This window comes from Phascolarctos cinereus, unplaced genomic scaffold (assembly GCF_003287225.1).
Source record: "Phascolarctos cinereus isolate Bilbo 61053 unplaced genomic scaffold, phaCin_HiC Scaffold_1;HRSCAF=81, whole genome shotgun sequence".
In the NCBI taxonomy this organism is placed as follows: Eukaryota; Metazoa; Chordata; class Mammalia; order Diprotodontia; family Phascolarctidae; genus Phascolarctos; species Phascolarctos cinereus.
Window position 1 is genome coordinate 22512554 of NW_027555514.1, and position 19485 is coordinate 22532038.

The following is a 19485-nucleotide window of genomic DNA, read 5'->3' on the forward strand; positions in this document are numbered from 1 at the left end:
TGTTTCTGCCTCCCTTGTCTTTCTGCTATTTAAGCTCACCTACTTTTCTGTGACTTTTCATTCTCACTTCATTGTGTATGCATTCGGGGTCTTGGCTCCACATTTTTCACTCTGCATCAGTGCATACACATAACCCCACGTTTCTCTGAATTGTGCAGATGTTTCTTACTTCCCAGGAATTTCTGTTGTGTTAATCATGATTTTTTCAGCATTCCACAGTCAATAGCTATCCATGTTGTTCTCCAGGTCTTCGCTACTACTGCACTGGGCTCTCTGGGTGAGAAGTGTGTGGACATTTTAGTCACTTTTCTTGGGTATTTCCACGTCGACGTCCAGAATGATTGGATCCATTTTCATAGCTCCATCATCAGCGTGGTTTCTCTTAGCCTTTCCATTATTGTGTGGTTGTATTTTTTTTTTCTGGTTTTGTCTGTTTGCAAGGGGTGAGATAAACCTCAGAGTTGTCTTAATTTTCATTCCTATTACTATAAGTGATTTGGAGCATATTTTGAAATTATCATTTGTATTCTTCTTTTGAAAATTTCATATCCTTTGACAGTCCTCAATTGAAGAATTTCAGTCTGTTAAAAATCATGCAAAAGATTGCTTAAAATCATTAGCAGTATAGTTCAGAGAAATGTACATTAGAACAGTCTGAGGTTTCACTTCACACACAACAAATTGGCAAGAATGACAAAAGCTAGGAGCAGTCAAATGTCATGTGGGCTGTGGAAGGACTGGCTTAGGTGTTGGGGGAGCTGTGAGTCCGTCCCCCATTCAGGAAAGCAGCAGGAAAGCAGCGTAAGAGTTTATAAAGGCAGCAAGAGTTTATAAAGGCAGCGGGTTAGGATGTGCAGCCCTCTCGTCCCAGAGATCCTGCCTTGAGGCGTATGCCCTAAGGTGGCCAGAAACAGAAAGGCCTCAGGCTGTACCAGGATAGTCCCTGCAGAGAATGGGAACCAGATGGATGGATAGATCCTCCTCAGTTGGGAAATGACAAAATTGGGTGATCTGAAAAGGCTTATTAAGGTACTTCACCAGATGGTGTAGGTGGAGAATCCTGGGAGGCAGAAATTCATTGAAGGAGAGCAGCATAAACAGAGCCAGGAAGGCAGAGCACTGAGCGACTGGGGCTCTGGCAGGTGGTTTATTTTCTCTTCTTTCTGCTCCTCACCGCTATCTGAGTCCTTTTCCCTGCACCCCCATTAAAGAAAAAAGAAAAACAAAACCTGAGCAAATATGCACAGTGAGGCAAAACCATTTGCCCCTTTGGCCACATTCAGAGATGTCTTCCATCTCTCTGCTGGGCTGTGGAGAGGCTGCCTTGTTGGTACTGGGCCTCTGAGATTTCAGTCAGTCATTGCATTGTTCAGAGCCTTTTAGAGGCTTTTGTCATCCAGTGTTATTGTATAAATTGTTCTCCCAGTCTTGCTTACTTTACTCTGTACCAGTTGTCTTTGTAGGGTTCTCAGAAACTGTATGGGGCAATTATATTCTATTATGTTCGGATAGCTATGTAATTATAATGATCAAACGTGTCCTGAAGAAAAGATGAGAAAATATACCTCTCTTCCGCCCTTGAAGGAGTTGGGGATCAAGGCTGCAGGATCAATCAGATGTTTTAATAAGCACTTACTATGTATCAGACACAGCCAGAGATGGAAGTGCAAAGAAGGAAACAGTCATTGCTTGCAGTGAGCTTACGTTCTGTTGGGGAAGGCCACAAGGACGTAGAAAAATATTTGTGGCATAAAGATAATAAATACACATATACACAGAGTTTAAATGTAAGGTCATTTAGAAGAGGGAAGTCAGGAGGGGCTCCATGCAGAAAAGACAGCCCCCAAGCTGAATCTTCAGGAATAGGGGATGACCAGTACCGAGGTGAAGGGAGTAGAGCTGGAGAGTCACCTGGGAGGAGCAGAGAAGGCCAGTTTGACTGGATCACACAGTGATGAAGGGGAGAGTAACGTGGGCTTGGGACTAGGTTGTATGTGACTCCAAAGGCTGAGCCAAGAAGTTTACATTTGATCCCAGATACAAAAGGAAGCCACTGCAGTTATTTGGGTAGGAGATGACTTGGTCAGATCTACACTTAAGGAAAAAGGACTTGTGCGGCCATGTGCAAGGTGGACCGTAGTGGGAAAAACCTTGAGCCTGGGGGACCAGTTAAGGCATTGCATATACTGTCTGGTTCTGTTGATGGCTGTCAGGGAGGGAGGAGGAATGTATTTGGCAAGCAAACTACAGCAATGAAATTACAGCAGATACAGCTACAACACAATACAAAGCACTCTTGTAAAAATGATTTAAATTTTTTAAAAATTCCACCCCTGGCTCTAGTGTAAAAAGCACCTTCTCTTATTCTTTTCTAATTTCTTTTATGCTGTGACCTTTTCTGTTCAGTTTAACGAGTATCCATTTTGTATGGATGATGCAGTGTAAGATGTTGGGCTAAGCCTCATTTTTGCTTTCTAGTTTTCTCAGCAGTTCTTGCTGGAGAGTCTTTATCCCAGTATAGTAGTTTATGTTCTGGGTTTGATCATACACTGGGCTACTGCTTTGGGCTGCTGCTGTTTCTTGCTTGTCTAGTCTATACCCACTGTCCCACTCTTATGTTTTTTAACCATTACCACAGTTTTGTTGACTACTGAGGTCTGGTGGTTCTTTTATTTTCTTTTTCCTTTTTGCTCCTATTTGAATCCCCAGTGTGTAGTACAGTGCCTGCATAAAGTAAGTGCTCAATAAATGCTTGTTAATTGATAATGCCATGCCCCCTTCAGAGTTTTTCTAATTTCTTGTGAGATTTTTGTTCTTTCAACTGAATATTATTTCGATTCATATAGCACTAGATCTCTACATTGATTTAGATATTATGGGTTTTTTTTTTATTATATTCATGTGTCCCAACCATGAGCCATGAATAGGTTTCCGATTATTTGTCTTTATTTATTGGAAGAGTGATTTATAAATTGTATTTATATAAATCTTGCATATTCTTGGGTAGATTAAAACTCAGTTATTTTATACATTTTTATAAATGGAATTTCTCTTATTGTTTCATCCTGACTCTTTCATTTTAGAAGTGGGACCAGTATTTTTGTAGGCCCCAGGCATGTTAGGGTAGAGCCACCAGGACTGGGAGGGAAAGAGAAAGAACTTAGCAGGCAGAGTCTGGATATCCTTTCTGCCAAAGGCATTTTCTCCCATGGTGGGAAAGGTGAAGTAGCCAAAAAATGGTTCCTACATGGTTATAAACTTTTATTTATTATTTTAATGATAGCAGCTGCCATTTATATAGTGACTACTTAATGTGCCAGGCATTGTGCTAAGCACCTTGCAAATACTTTCTTTTGACCTTTACAACAAATCTGGGAGGGAAGTGTTATTGTTAGCCTCATTTTATAGTTGAGAGAGCTGAAGCAAACAATGGTGAAGTGGCTTGCCAAAGGTCACATGTCTACTAAATATCTCAAGGTCAAATTTGAACTTCGGCTTTCCTGAATATAGGCCTACCAGTCTCTCACCGTGGTACCCCTGAGTTGCCTTTTAACATAGTTGTATGCAGATCATTAGAGTAGATGAGAAACAATGAAACTGACCAATGGAAGGCCACAGTAATGTCTGAAACAGCAGGAATCTTTAAAGAAACAATTTGCAGCTAAATCTCAAGTATAGGGAACTCACTTAGAAGTAAGGAACCAGGATAGCGATAAATGGGCATTTCTCTGGATAAAAAGTATAAACTGTGGGATACTCTGGAGCTCAGCCAACAGTTTTATAAGTGATCAGGAATCAGAAACAGCCACCAGACTTTTATTAAGCACCTACTATGTGCCAGGTGCTAACGACAAAAAATGAAAGTCTGCCTTCAAGGAGCTTACATTCTATATAGGGAACCACAGATGTATATATGTGTGCACATATGTATGTGTGTGCATGTATGTAGACACATATATGTAACATGCAAATCTATAGGTATGTGTGAAATAAGCGCAAGGTAGTTTGTTGGGGGAGGGGATAGGGAAAAGCTTCATACAGGAAGTGACATGTGAGCTGAGCTTTGAAAGGAGCTAACAGTTGTAAGAGGTGATCTCTCTTAAGGTAGCAGGTGACACTAATCTTTTTCAAGTACAGAACTAGGCCAGCAGGATAAACTAGGAGATCTCTGCACTCTCTGTGTCAAGTAATCCATTTAAGGGAAATAATCCAAACGAGGATTTAGGGAGCCAGTGCAGAGATGGAATGCCTGTATTGATGAGGTCGCAAGTACGTTGCACTGGAATCTACTGTGCATTTTTAAGATGGCCATTTTAAACATGGACTCCCGTCTCTGCACTCCAGTTGTGATCTCAAAGGGTATTTCCTGTAGCCTTGAGTCTCAGTTTCCTAATCTGTAATGATGACATGATAGTTTCATTATCTATGTATGGGGTTTGATAGGATCTGATTAGAAGATGTCTACAAATTGCTTTATAGATTATAGAGTAATACATAAATGCCAGGCTTACTGTCGTTATTTGATTCATTCAGTAAACATTTATTAAGCACCTGTGGTATGTGAGGCACTGTGCCTAGAGCTGGAGATACAAGGACAAAACCAAAAATAAGTCCTGCCTTCAAGGAGCTTACATTCTTTTGGGAAATATAGTGGAGGAGAAAATAATCAATAAATTGATGTTTAAATATAAAATATTAATAGGTTTACTATGTGCCTCTAAAATTATAGTAAATAGTTTTCTCATTTTTGATTAGCCAGATTAAAGTGCTTCAAGATATTATCAGTGCTTTAGGGAAATAAGGAATATCAGTTATTGATAAGCAAAGGAATGCCAGCAAATGCCTGCTAGGCTTACTTTTACTTATTTTATCTGTCACACATCGAGGGGGGTAAACTGAAAATAGCATTTTAAGAATGATTTAAATAAGTGTGGTGATAGAGCCTTAACATTATTAAAGGAAACAATATTTGGGGTATGGAAGACAATTGTACCCTTTTATGACATCTCCTGTAGGACCACTGTCAGAGACAGAAAACTGGATCTGCATGAACCTGGTGTGACATTTCTAAAGTTGTTAAAAGAAGGTATGTGTAACTGTTTTAAACACTATGAAGAAAAAAGCTTACGGAAAAGGAAATCAGGAGATATAGGTTCTATATTCTTGTGCTTTAAGAAATGATGAAAGGGGTGGTTTCTGAGCACAATGTGAAAGCTTCTCTGTACTGGCGCAGACTGAAGTGAGCAGAGCCCTGAGAACAACTTAATATCATGATTACAGTATTGTAAGGACGAACAGCTTTGGAAGACTTGGGATCTCTGATCAACACGATGACCAACCACAGTTCCAGAGGACTTGAGATGAAACGTTCTGCCCACCTCCAGAAAGGCAGAGCGCTGATGGTCTTAGAGTGCGGATTGAGATGTACTTTTTTTTGGCCATGGCTAATGCGGCCAAAAACATAAAAACAAAAGAAGAATTTATTTTGCTCTACTATATGTGCTAGCAACAGGAGCTTTGTTTTTCTTGCTTTCTCAAATGGGGGAGGTGATGTGAGGGAGAGAATGCTAATCTGAAAATAAAACTTAACTTTAAAAATATAGGTTATAGTACTATTTCAATCAGTCAGTATTTATTAAGTGTCTCCTTTGTGTCGAGCACTGTGCTAAGCTCTGGGGATATAGTATGCTGGGCACTAATCAAGGCAAAAGACAATGTCTGTCCTCAGGGAACTTAACAATCTAATGGGAGAAACAGCATGCAAACAAAGAAGCTTTATTCAGGGTACATGTCCAGTCGTTTCAGTCATGTTTGACTTTTGTGACCCCCATGTGGGGTTTTGTTGGCAAAGATATTGGAGTGGTTTGGAACTGAAAATTAAAATAAAATTCAATTTTAAAAAAGATTACTTCCCATCTGTACTCTGTGTGAAGGTGTATCTTGTACGTCCATAGTTACTTGCATATTTTCTTCCCGCTTAGAATTGGTGGTCCTTAAAAGCAGGGACCGTATTTTTGCTTTTCTTGGTATCCCTAGATCTTAGCAAATAGTAAGTGCTTCATAAATATTTCTTAACTGACTGACTGACATTTAGCCACACTCCTAGAAAGGATCTTCTAGATACTTCATGTCTCAATCTCCTCCCCTCCTTCTCACTTCTTGCTCTGCAGTCTGGTTTCTGACCCCACCCCTTGAATGAAATGGTTTTCTCCAGGGTTACCGATAATCTCTTGACCAATAAATCCAGCAGACTTTTCTTGGTCTTTGTTCCGCTTCAAATCCGCTGCCATTTATTAAGTGCCTGCCACATTCCAGGCGCTGGGCTAAGCACTGGGGATAGAACAAAAGGCAAAAAACCTGGGCCCTGCTGTCAAGGAACTCGTGGTCTGATGGGGGAAAGAGTATGCAAGTACCTACGCACAGACAGGCTGTAGACAGGGAAAACTGAAGCTGTTCAACAGAGGGAATGCCCTACCATCAAGAAAGATGGGGAGAGGTCCTGTACAAAGTGGGATTTTAACTGGTACTTGAGGGAAGCCAAAAAGTGGAGATGAGGACTAAGAGAATTCCAGGCACTGAGGCCGCTGTTACTGAACCATAGAGTACGTGGAGGGGAATAAGGTATAGGAAGACTGGAAAGGTGGGGAGGGGCCAGGTTATGAAGTTACCTCATCGGTAAAAGGAGGATGATAGTTGTACAGATCAGGTTTAGGGTTTTTGAGATTAGGGGAGGGAGACATGGACATATTTGTAGGCTGTAGAGAAGCAGCTAGTAGACTGGAATAGATTGAGGATTATTCAAAGAATGGGAATGGTAGAGGGAGTCTGTCCGCTGGAAAAGATGGGTGTAATGGGATCACTTGTACATGTTAGAAGGGTTTTTTTTTGTCTTGGCAAGAAGGACCACCTTCATATGTGAAAAGAGTGAAGGGGGAGATGAGGGGGGGAAGGCATCAGAGTGATGTGAGGGGGGGGGAAGAGTCAAATCTCAGTGGATGGTCTCAATTTTTCAGTGAAATGTGAGATAAGGTTCTTAGCTGAGGGAGTAGGGGAAAGGGAGGCTATGGAAGGTTTGAGGAGGGATGAGGTGGTCTGGTGAATTGGGAGAGGGAGTCAGTTAGGGAGGTGTGAAAGGATTGCCTTGTTGCGGTGAAGGCCCAGGTGAGATTATGTAACAGAAATTTGTGGTGGACCCAGTCAGCAGTGTTGTGATTTTCTCCAGTTTCATTCTGTAGAGGTGTGTGTTGGAGCTAAGGCAAAGGATGGTGAGAGTAATCCAGGGCTAAAGCTTGATGGGGCCAGAGAGTTGGAAGAAAAGGACAGTATAGAGTCAACTGATTGACCAAGGGATCAAGATGAGTAAGGAAGGAGAACGTGGGAAGGAGTACAAGAGTGATGGCCTGGGAAAGACCTGAGGAGTGGAGCAGCTTGAACTCACGGTGAGCACAAAGAACAAGGCTAGAGCCAGCTGGATGACTCCATGCATGAAACATTGGACTGGGAGTCAGGAACACCAGAATTTCACATCTGGCTGACCCTGAGCAAGCTACTTAACCTCTTTCTCCCTCAGTTTCCTCATCTGTGAAATGGGGATAATAATAGGACTTACCACCCAGGGTTATTGTGAGGACAAAATGAGATTGCATTTGTAAAGAACTTTGCAAACTTTAAGCATTGTATAAAGGCTAGCTGTTAGGGGTTGCAAGCCAGAGTGAGAGGTGGAATGACAACAGATTGTAATTGGATAAGAGAATTTCAAAGTTCATGTCACTGTGGAGCTGAGGTGGGATAGAGGAGCAGATCATGGGGAATGGGGAAGTTGAGGAACTGTGCATGAGGGAGGGATTATCACGTGTGTGTAAGTCTCCTAGTATGAGAAAAGTTTCCTGAGTACGTGTTAGAGGGAAAGAGGGCCTGGAAGTGGCAGTGAGGAATGAGTTTTCCAGCTCCCCTGCCATAACCAGTGAGTGCTTTAGAAGTATGAGTAGAAGTGCAGCCAGGGCTGGGAAGTGTGGCAGGGGGAGTTGTGTCATCAGCAAGGACCCACATCTCAGTGAGTGCCGGGAAAGGAATGGGTTTAAGCTGGTTGCTAATGGAGTAGGCCTTCAGGAGCACAGTGGAAAGAGGAGGGAGCTTTAGAGTAGGGGTGGTGGGGTGGAGTTGAGGGAGCAGGTGGAGGGGGAAGAGCAGTTTGAGCCATGACAGCTAAAGGTTTAGAATCACTGGGATGGTGGGAGGGAGGATGGTAATCAGTGTAGAATGAGCAGAAAGGAGAATGGGGAGAGGAGAGGTCCAGGTATGGAAACAGAGTGGCCTTGACAGGCAGTCATCTCCTATGTCAGGCTGGGCAATTCAATGTCATTCTCATCTCACCAATAGAATTCTCTTTCTGTCTAAAAGATATCCTTGAGAGCTTCCTATCCCACTCGGTCTGCCTTTCTCTACAAAACTTTAGACCATGAGATCTTACCTGTCCTTTATCTAAACCCTTTGAAATCTGCCGTCCTCAAAGTCAGAGTGTATTTCTGACCAAGCCCAGCTTTCTCCTCCTTCAGTACCACAGATTCCAAAATGGAGTGGTTCCTTCCTTTTCCCCCTACCCCAGGATTGCCATCATTTCTCCTTTTGCAACCGGAAGCATTTTGAAAAACATCACAAGCCTGCCACAGAAGCGATCGACTAGTAGCAGTGGGGGAGACAGTAGTGATCTGGGCATTTGCTAGAGCTCTTTCTATTTCCGAGCAGGTTATAACTCCCTGACTTATCTTAATGATGATCTCATCCTTTAGAAGGTAGAGGACTAGGCTAACTTCGGTTCTCTCATTGATGAGGACATATTGCTGTTTCTACCAACGTGGATCTTCATTCACGCAGCTTGTCCCTTTTCCTTCTTATATTTCCTCAGGAGTATGTCTACTTAGTGTACTACTCTTCCCCCCTTTTTTTCACTTATCCTGTTCCTTTTGCGTAAGATGCTTTTCCAGAGCCATGTTCCAGTTATATGACTCGTCTTGCCACATCTTAGTGATAGCTGTGAAATCATTTTTGCCTCCCTTCCTCAAGCATCTCTAGTTCACCTTTGTGTGCTTCTGAATAGAGATCTAGAGTCATAGGTTTTTATTAAAGCTGATTCCTTTTAAAATGTTGTTTCTTATGAATTTCTGGGTATCACTACTCATGCTTTTCCTTGTGCTGTGGCTACTGGCTATGATCCTTTTCCATTTAAAATCCTTTTGGTAAGATATGCAAGATTGCATGCAAATATATTCTTACTAGTCCATGTTATAAGCACTTATCCATCTCAGGCTTAACATGTCATTTCTGTATTTTAAGCTGTGATTCACAAATCTAAATCCCATTCCCAGACATTTTCTTAACCAGTTCACTTCCCAGTCCTTTTGTAAGTAAGCAGTTACTCCTTATTTTTTTGTTGTGCGAGCACACACACACACACACACACACACACACACACACACACACACTTATTCCAATTCAACATTTTTATTTATTGTTGTTACTGAAAACATTGTATTAGTGTAAGAATGCATTGTCCATTGATGGCCTTTCAAATGTGTAGAGTTTAGCTGTTCTCATATTAAAGTTTAAAGTCCAAGTTTGACCTGGGTTTGGGAAGGACAGATAGAGGTCCTTAAGGATTGCAAGGAATTAGAGGGAAAGAAAAATGTTCTGGTATAATTAGGGACTTGGATGACTTCAAGTGAGATAGAATAGTTCTTTGGTGTGGAAGATATGGAAGGAAAAAAATCAGACTCCAAAGTCAATAGTATTTGGCCATCAGAATGGAAGTCTGGTATGTGTAACCCATAGAGAACATGAATCAGTCTAATAGGTCTTTGGCAGGTATCAGATGTTTTAAAGGCAGTGTCTTCTTTTAAAAATAGCTCTGACTCCAGTGGAACGAAAAAAAACCATAACATTTTATTGACCCAGAGCGGTAAGTTAAAGTTGCTCACTTCATAAACAAAGGCCTAGTACCTTACGTTCCGAATTCTGACTTCCTAGGCTGGCTAAGCAAGCAAGATTCTGTCTTTTCTTGAGAGGCAACACAGTATAGTAGAAACAGTGCTGAGCTTGTAGTCAGGTGACGACTGGGTTTGGGTCCCACATCTTGAACTTACTAAATGTGTAATCCTGAGCAAGTCACCTTACTTCTCTGAATCTTCATTTCCTTGTCTTTAAAATGGAATGTCTGTAGCATTAAAGAATAAGAGAATCTGAATTGTGAGGACTCTCAGCATCCCTCTGCAGACCAGCTCATACTGAGGCAACTTATATCTTGTATAATATTCCTAACAAGTAGTCATTCAGACTTTGCTTGAAGGCTTTCTTATAAAGATCAAATTAGGTAATGGAATAATAGTAATGATGATGATGATGATGATAACTAATATTTCTATAGCACTAGTTGGTGAAAAAGCATTTATTAAGTTTCTCCTATGTGCCAGGCTCTGTACTAAGCACTGGGGATTCAAAGAAAGGTAAAAGCTCTCAGAGAGCTCCCAGTCTAATGGGAGAAGACACCATCTAAACAGTTGAGTACATAGAAGCTCTGTACATGCTAACTTGAAGATAACCAACAGAAGGAGAGATTATCAAGGGTTCTTGTAGAAGATGGGATTTTAGTTGATACTTGAAGGAAACTAGGGAAGCCAGGAGGCAGACATGAAGGCAGAGAGTTCCAGGCATGGAAGAGTTTCAGTGAAAATGTCTAGAGCTGGGAGATAGGAAAGTTTCATTCAAAGAATGACCAGGAGGTCAGTGTCACTGGATTACAGAGTGCTTGGGAGGGGAGTGATAAGAAGAGTGGAAAGGCACAAGGGGCCAGGGTACAAAGGACTTTGAAAGCTAAGCAGGATTTTATATTTGATCTTGGAGTTTATTGAGTGGTGGTTGAGAAGAGGATCACTTTGTCAGCTGAGTGGAGTGGGGGGAAACTTGAGGCAGGGAGGCAAGCAACAGGCTGCTGCAGTAGTCCATGTGTAAGGTGATAAGGACCTATACCAGGCTGTTGGCAGTGTTATGAAAGTAACATTGACAGGTTTTGTCAACTGGATGTGGGAGATGAGAGAGTGAAGAATCAAGGATGACATCTGGGTTGCAAACCTAGGTGACTGGGAGAATGGTGGTACCTTGGACAGCAACAGAGAGGTTAGGAAGAGAGGAGGGTTTGGGGAGAAAAATGATGAAGTTGGCGATGTTGGTGATGTTCTGTTTAAGGTGTCTATGGGACATCTAGTTCTGAATGTCTAATAAGCAGTTGGAGATGCCACACAGGAGGTTAGGAGAGAGGTTAGGGCTAGGTAAATAAATCTGAGAATTATCTCAGAGAAATGATAGATGAAGTCATGGGAGCTGATGAGATGAAGTGAAATACTTTAGAAGGAGAAGAGAAAGGGCCCAGGACATAGCTTTGGGAGACAGCCATGGTTAACAGGGGTGACTTGGATAATCTAACAAAAGAGACTGAGAAGGAGTGGGGGTCAGATAGGTAAGAGGAGAACCAGGAGAGACCAGTGTCACAAAAAAACCAGAGTGGGGAGAGTATTAATCAGTAATGTCAAAGGTCTGCAGGAAGGTCAAGACTGAGGACTGAGGAATGGTCATTGGATTTGGCTATTAAATGATCATCGGTCACTTTGGAGAGAACAGTTTCACTTGAATGGTGAGGTCAGAAGCCAGACTTAAGAGAGTTAAGAGACTGAGAGGAGAGGAAGTAGGGGCATCAGTTGTAGATGGCATTCTCCAGGAGTTGACAGAAAAGAAAGATGAGATGATAGAACGGTGGCAACCAGGGATAAATGCATCAAGTGAGAATTTTTGAGGGTGGGGCAGAGGTAGACATGTTTGTAAGCAGTGGGGGAGCAGCCAGTAGAGAGGGAGAAATTGAAGATGGGATGATTAGGGACAACCTACTGGAGAAGACAGGGTGTAATGGGGTTACTTCAGCAAGAAGAAGTACCAGCCCTTCATGTGAGATGGGGTGAAAGAGGAGAGAGTGACAGGCTTCATCTGGGTGACAGGAGGTGATGAGGAGAAAAGAGGGGGCTTGGGGCGATTGGCCTCAATTTTTTTCAGCAAAATATGAAGCCAGGCTCTCAGCTGAGAAGGTAGGGGCAGGGAGAGCAATAAAAGAGATAAAAGGAATCAAAAAATTTGGGGAGTGGGAAAGTGAGTTAATTAGGTAGGTAAAAAGTTGACATTATATAACATATTTGTAGTGAATCCAGTCATCGTGGATTTGTTCTTTCTTTCTCTCTCTCTCTCTCTCTCTCTCTCTCTCCCTCCCTCTCCCCCTTCCTTTCTCTCTTTCTCTCTTTCTTTCTTTCTTCATTCAGTAGAGTGTGTGTCAGAATGAAAGCAAAACTTGGTGAGAGTGTTCCGGGCTTGAGGCTTGACAGGGCAGGATCTTCCATGGGATAAGGAAAAGAGACTTGAGAGAAGACATAGAACTGAACTGGTTCACCAAAGGGTCAAGCTAGGGAAGGGAGGGGAACGTGGTCAGTGCAGAGGTGATAGCCTGGAAAAGAACTGAGGAATGGAGGATTTTGAGGTCATAGGGAGAAGGAAAAATAGGTTTTAGGATTGCAAGACAGTGAGAGAAGTGGAAAGACAATATGCTGTAGTCAGGTAAAGGAATTTCGGAATTCATAGACGGGGAAGGGTATGCATTTTGGGTGATGGCAAGATCAAGGGTATGACCGTCTGTCTCATTGTGTTGCTGAGTTAGTGGGAGGGCGTAGGTTGTGGGAAATGAGTAATTTGAAGACCTGAGAGGTTAGGTTGTTGGAGGGAATATGTATTTATATATGTATGTACATATATGTTAACATGTGTGTATATTTTTATATTGTGTAAATTCTGTTGTGTGTGTGTGGTCAGGAGTTGGAGAGAGGAGAAAGACTGAAGCAAGCACTAACTCACTGAGGAAAAAGATAGTGGAGTCCTAGAGATTGGTAGCTAACAACCACCGGAATCTTGATTGGGTGATAAATGTGAATTGTATGAACCTCAAAGGAAGAAAAGTTACCAAGTGATGGTAGAGGGAGAATCCAGCAAGGGCATTAGAGAGCAGAGAGTGATCCAGCTGCTCTCACCTCGACCGGGGACTTACGGGTGTGAGTGAAAGGGGCAGTGGGTGCTGCAGAGGGAGGCCAGGGAAGCTGTCATGAGGAGGGAGCCAGACCTCAGTAAGGACAAGAAGGCAAAAGGAAAAGGTTGGAGATGAAAGTTGTTTTGTTGCTTTCGGAACAGGCCTCCAAGAGAGCACAGTGCAAGGGTTGGGCAGCTTTAGAATGGAGGGCTGGGTTGAGGGGGCTTGGGTTAAGGGAGCAGGCACTGGAGGATGAGGAGCAAGGAGGAATAATGACTGGGGTGACTGGGAATCGCTGGGAGGGAAAGGGTGTGAGGGGTGGGAGTATGTTAGTGACCCATGAGTTCAGAAAAGTTAGCGATGTCCATTAGGGCTCACCCTGCAACGGCTTTGTATATGTTTACATGAATATATGTATATGTATACACACATATTCCCTTGATTCTCGTAACAGACTTGTGAAGTAGATTTTATTAGTATCTCCATTTGACAGATTAAGAAGCTGTGGCCGAGTCCATCACTAGTACTTTGTGTAAAACATAAGACAAAAGGACTAGAGAATGCACAGCGGCTTTATTTGTAGCAGCAGACAGCTGGAGATTGGCCAAATTATAGAGTATTAGGAAAGGGGGGTTATCATGATGCTGGGAATTAGTTTTTTAAAATAAAAAAAAAATTAAATGTTTTAAGGCGTACTTATTACAAGTACTTTAAAACTTCAATTTCTGTCCTTATCTAAAATACCTTTTACAAATTTGTGTCTAGGTGAAGATGGAGCCGGAAAGACAAGCTTGATAGGGAGAATCCAGGGAAGAATGGAGGAGTGCAAGAAGGGGAGAGGGGCGGAGTATTTGTACTTGAGCATTCATGATGAGGACAGAGATGGTGAGTAGTGACTTGACCATGGATTTGTCTCAGTGGTAGGCTTGTTAAAATTATAGAGATCCACATTGTATTCAGTCTCCTACTTGGGTAAACTTCAAGAGAATTCTGTGCTTTCCCTTAAGTATTCAGGTCCACAGGCTGCAGTCCTTTGGACAGGGCCCTAACTTTCTGGCCTTCCTCTGACAGTCCTTTCATTTTTCATATCAGATGCTATTTAAAACCGAACCAGCATCCTCTTGTTCTCCTTACCTTCTCTGGTCACTCATCTAGTCTCTGATAGCAGTCCCTGACTTAAAAACAAAAATTGTCTCATCGCTTTAGTGAATTTACTAAATGTGTGCTTTGCACATCCTCTCTTGGGTGCGTTGTAGATGAGTCTCTGTGTAAATTGGTTGGGGCATATGCACAAATGTATGCCTGCTGGTGTTTGGTGATTGGGAAATATGGAGAGGGGGGAGGCAGATAGACTGGGCCCTTAGCGTGAGGCTCTTTTCAGAAAAAACTATTGCTTAATGAATAGATGGTTACCTTAAAGATTCTCTGTTTACTTTGACATTCCCTCTCATGGAGAATACAAAGAATGTTTAAAAATAATGTTTTTAGTTTGATGATGAGATAATTTCATAAAAGTTTATGTATATCCTAACTTTCAAAGGAATAACTTATAAAACATGAAAATCTATCTTTCATTTTGGTACAGATCAAACAAGATGTAATGTGTGGATCTTAGATGGAGACCTGTATCACAAAGGGCTTCTTAAATTTGCAATGGAAGCCAACTCTCTGAGAGACACTTTAGTTATTCTGGTTGTTGACATGTCAAAGCCTTGGACTGCTTTGGATTCTTTACAGAAATGGGCAAGTGTGGTGAGAGAACATATTGATAAGCTAAAAATTCCTCCTGAGGAAATGAAAGAAATGGAACAGAAATGTGAGTATGCTGTAGAACTACTAATGTAGAGTTTTAATTTTATGTACATACATGCTGGCATTTAGATTTTAGTCAGTGATATTTGGGAAATGATTATTAAATTCATGGTGTACTTTTTTGTTTTTTAAATCCTATTCATATGAATAATTATTTAGATAAGGACTTTGTTCCATTATCCTAGGAAAATAAGGCTTGGCTCCCTGGTTTCAAGGTAAAGACCTTGCCTATATGCTTTCATGTGTGTTAAGATCATAAACTGTAATTAAGGTTGTAATTGGAATTTAAATAATAATCTTTTAAAACTCTGCTTAAGTTTAAAGCTTAGCACATGAATTTGTTGATCTCTCCAGAATTTAGTTTTAAATCTTCAACTCCATAATTATCCAATTTTATTGTTCTTTAATAGTTTAAAATTGTGTTTAGTCATAGAGTCACAATCCTAGAACAAACTTTTAGCCATCACTTGATCCAACCCTCTCAGTTTAGAGGTAAAGAAACTGAGGCCTCACCCGGGACGGAGCCTGTGCCTGCTGTGTGCCACCCCATTCTTTTAGATGTATGCTCTGATAGTGCAGCTAGCTGCATGGTGATGTCATTTCACAAGCTTACTTTTGTGTAATCTGCTGTGTTAACCAGGGAGAGGCAGTGTCCCAGACATTATGATTGACAGGAGGCTCCTTCTTCATTCATGGGTTTGGGTGGCTCAGTTGTTTCTGTGATTGCCTTTTCTCTTAAGGATGACTGTTTGGCTTACCCCCGTGGGCTGCAAAGGTGAGCAGGAGGGAATTGGATGGTTGCAGCTACCATGCTAATTTTGTGTTTTTAGCTCCATGGCTAAGTTTGTGCCGCAGAATGGGATCAGCTTCCTTGGACAAGACAGGAGAGGAAATGGAAGCCCAGAATGTGGAAGGAATGTTAGCGTGGCCCTGGAAGGTGCCTCTGATCCCACTGCTCTTTTTAAACCCCAGCATTCCTTAAAGATCCACTGGGGCTACCAGTGTTTAAGGGGCCCCCTGAAAGTCATTGTTAGACATGGAAAGACTTCCTGGGAGATTAAGCCTCATGTGCCATTTATTATGAACAATTTTGAGTCAGAACAGCACCAAACTCTGCTGCACTCTAACACACACATTTATCTGATGGACTTTTTCTCAGAATAAGATGCCAGCCTGGTGAGGAATGCACCTAGAACTTGTGTCCATTTTACACGTGAGAAAACCAAAGGGCAGGGCAGGGCAGGGAAGTATTTTAGCCACATCTCAGATTCTCTCCACTGTCTCCTCTACTGCATCTTGGGGCATTGAGGCAGGGGAGAGAGAAAAGAGAGGCAAACCTGGGTGGGATTCATCCACTGGGTGGCTGATGTGGTACGTGGTGCCACGTGCCCTCTGTGGGATTGAGGAGAGACAGGACCAAAGACACACCTTTCCTGTTTTCCCCACGGCTCTAGCAGAAGCATGGGTTGGTTGGGGGTTTTTTTTTTTGGTTAAAAATGTTATTTTTTTGGTACTTGTTAAAATCAGAATAAAAAAATTAAAAATAAACAAAAGTAAGTGTAGTGAAGCAAAACAGATCCGCACATCAGCCACATTGAGTAGCTGGTTATTTAGCAGTAAAAATCACTGCTGCCCACTGCACATGACTTGATTAAGATTTTGGAACTAGTTTGGAGTACTGAAAACCTCAACTGTTTCCTGGAGCTTCTTCAGCTTAGCCCATTGGCTCACCCCTCCCAATTCCAGTCCAGAAGGAGGAGGGAAAAGAAGAGTAGTCAACTCTTTCCCCTTCGTCTCCTCTGCCTTTCCTTATTAGAATGATAGACTATTGGGGCAGCTAGGTGGTGCAGTGGATAGAGCTCCAGCCTTGGAGTCAGGAGGACCTGAGTTCAAATGTGGCCTCAGACACTTGACACTTACTAGCTGTGTGACCCTGGGCAAGTCACTTAACCCCTTTGCCTAGCCAAAAAGCAAAAAAAAAAAAAAAAAGAATGATAGACTATTTCCAGAATTTGCCTTTTCTCTAGGAAATGATGTTGTAATCAGGAATAGCTCTCTAGGAGCTAGATTTAATTAAGACAGCATAGTGGTAAGCTTACTGTTTTTTAAATTCAATTTAATTTTAGGTTTTATTTCACTGTGGTCTTTCCTATTAAGTATATATGAATAAACGACTCTTTAGAAGAGGTAAAACAAGTGTGTATTTTCCCTTGCCAAATGAACATGTCTTTCTTCTGGAGTTTTCTTCACCTTACAATCTTGAGCTGTCTTTACTTTCCTTTTACTTTCCTTGGGACAAATAACAGCTCAGATTCCTATAGAGCTTTATTGTTTACAGAGTCACCTTCCTCATATTCATCTTGTGAGTCAGGTATTACAGCAATGAGTATAAGAAAATAGGGTCAGAATGGTTAGGGGGCTTTGCTCCTTGTCATCCAACTAGTAAAGGGAAAAACCAAGACTTGAATACACATCTTCAGATTCTCCATCCATTGTGCCCTTCATAAGCAAGGAATCTATTTTAGGATGGGATGTAGTTCTAAGAAATATTATCTAAATAAAAAAAAATAGGTTGTTTAATCATTTACAGGTCAGTGGCTGCGTAACTGGCAGATTTTGCTGGCTGATTTTAAAGAGCCCATTTCTACACACAGGCTTAAATATATATGTATGTATGTATGTATGTATGTTTGTATGTATGTATGTATGTATGTATATGTATAGTTAATGTCAGTAATCATAAAATGAATACATAAATATTTTGGTTTTTTATCCTTTCTATTATCTTGTGGAAGTTTAGTTTAGAAAAGGTATAAATTAGGTGATTTGCCCACAATATTTACTATTATGAAAAACAGTCATGTATAGTGAATAAAGACTTTGAAGCCAGGAAGACCTGGGTTCAGGTCTCACCAATGAGTCATGATGGTAGTGATGATGATGATGTAGATCCGACAGCTAGCATTTATGTGGCACTTGAAGGTTTGCAAAGTACTTTCTGTGCATTGTCTTATCTGATCCTGACAACCTCGCTGTGAGCTAGGTGCTACTCTCTCCATTTTATAAATGAAGAGATTGAGGCCGAGAGCAGTACAGAGCCTTGCCTAGTGTCTACGGGCCTCTAGACTTTCAGTCTGGCACTTTGTCCACTGTACCATTAGCTGCCCCAGGCCACACTGGAGAAAGTGCCAGTGCGCACTTTCTGTAGAAGTGACTAGTTCTTCCCTGAGAGTTTCCTATGATGATGAAATCACAGGTCCTGTGCCCAGGTCCAGTCCCTTTACCCACTCTAATTACAGAGACAAAACTGGTGCCTCTTTTCTCCTTGCCTTCCAGTTGAATGTTGTACTTGTCCTCCCAGGAATTAATGTTATATTATCTTTATTCATTCATATCATCTTTTTTACAAGGCATAGTTCAAAAAAATGGTAAATATACTGTACCCTTGTGCCTGGATAAGTATTATTTTGGTAGGAAATGTAAAAATGAAACCATTCTGCACTAAATTGTGTGATTTGCTTTTCAGTGATTAGAGATTTCCAAGAATACGTAGAGCCTGGAGAAGATTTCCCTGCGTCTCCACAGAGAAGAAGCACATCACAGGGAGACAGAGACGACAGCGTCATGTTGCCGCTGGGAGCAGACACGCTTACGTGTAACTTAGGTGTCCCAATGCTTGTAGTTTGCACAAAGGTTGGTGTCTGTGTCAGGACTAGTGAGAGACACAGGGTTATTTTGCTTTGGCTGGGGATGTGCTTTTTTGGTGTGAACTTAACCTTACATAACAATTTGTTGTTGTGCAGTATTGCAGTCATATCTGACTTCATTTTTCTTGGCAAAGATGCTGGAGTGGTTTGCTGTTTCCTTCTCCAGCTCATTTTACAGTTAAGGAAACTGAGGCAAACGAGGTAAAGCAACTTGCCCAGGATCACCCAGCTTATAAGTGTCTGAGGCAGGATTTGAACTCTAGATGAGTCTTCCTGACTCCAGGCCCAGCACTCTGTGCACTGTGGTGCCACCTAGCTGCCATAGTAAAATTATACCTGCTTTTATCTTTGTTAAATAAAAATGAGCAAAAGTTAAAAACCTCAAAAATTTAGAACCCAGTTTTTTGCAGTTCATGCAAAATTTAGACGTAACTGGATTAAAATTCACTTGTGCACCAATTTTGAGATAAGAATTTGATAAAGGAGTGGTGTAAATAAAATTTCAGGGTGTGGGGCGGATAGCACCTAAGTTAGAGGACACATTTCTTAAGTATTTTGGTAGCATTCATTGCGTGCAAATGTGCTCTTACTAAATGATGATTCATTAAAAGTGGTCCGATGGACCTCTGCTCTGAAAGACACTTATTTTAGTTCACTTATCATATCCTGCATTGAAGTAATAAAGCTACATTTACTTTTTGAAAAATTATATATTTGAAATTTCCCTGTCTTTTCCAGTATAGGTTTATGAACTTTTATTGTATATCAGTAATAATATGCTTAAGAATTTCAAGTCAGTGATTTGCAAATAGCTTTGGTCTTAGGAAATTTAATTTTTATCTCGGTCATTCTATT

At 41.4% G+C, this 19485-nt stretch overlaps 1 protein-coding gene across 1 annotated transcript in view; it reads left to right on the top strand.

The window, feature by feature from the left end:
- Nucleotides 1-19485, top strand: part of DYNC1LI1 (dynein cytoplasmic 1 light intermediate chain 1) — a 50079-nt gene that overhangs the window by 12255 nt on the left and 18339 nt on the right. Inside the window, exons 3-5 of the mRNA XM_020993252.2 lie at nucleotides 13877-13996; nucleotides 14697-14927; nucleotides 18450-18616. Of these exons, the coding sequence (XP_020848911.1) occupies nucleotides 13877-13996; nucleotides 14697-14927; nucleotides 18450-18616 (518 nt within the window). The remainder of the gene's footprint in view (nucleotides 1-13876; nucleotides 13997-14696; nucleotides 14928-18449; nucleotides 18617-19485) is intronic.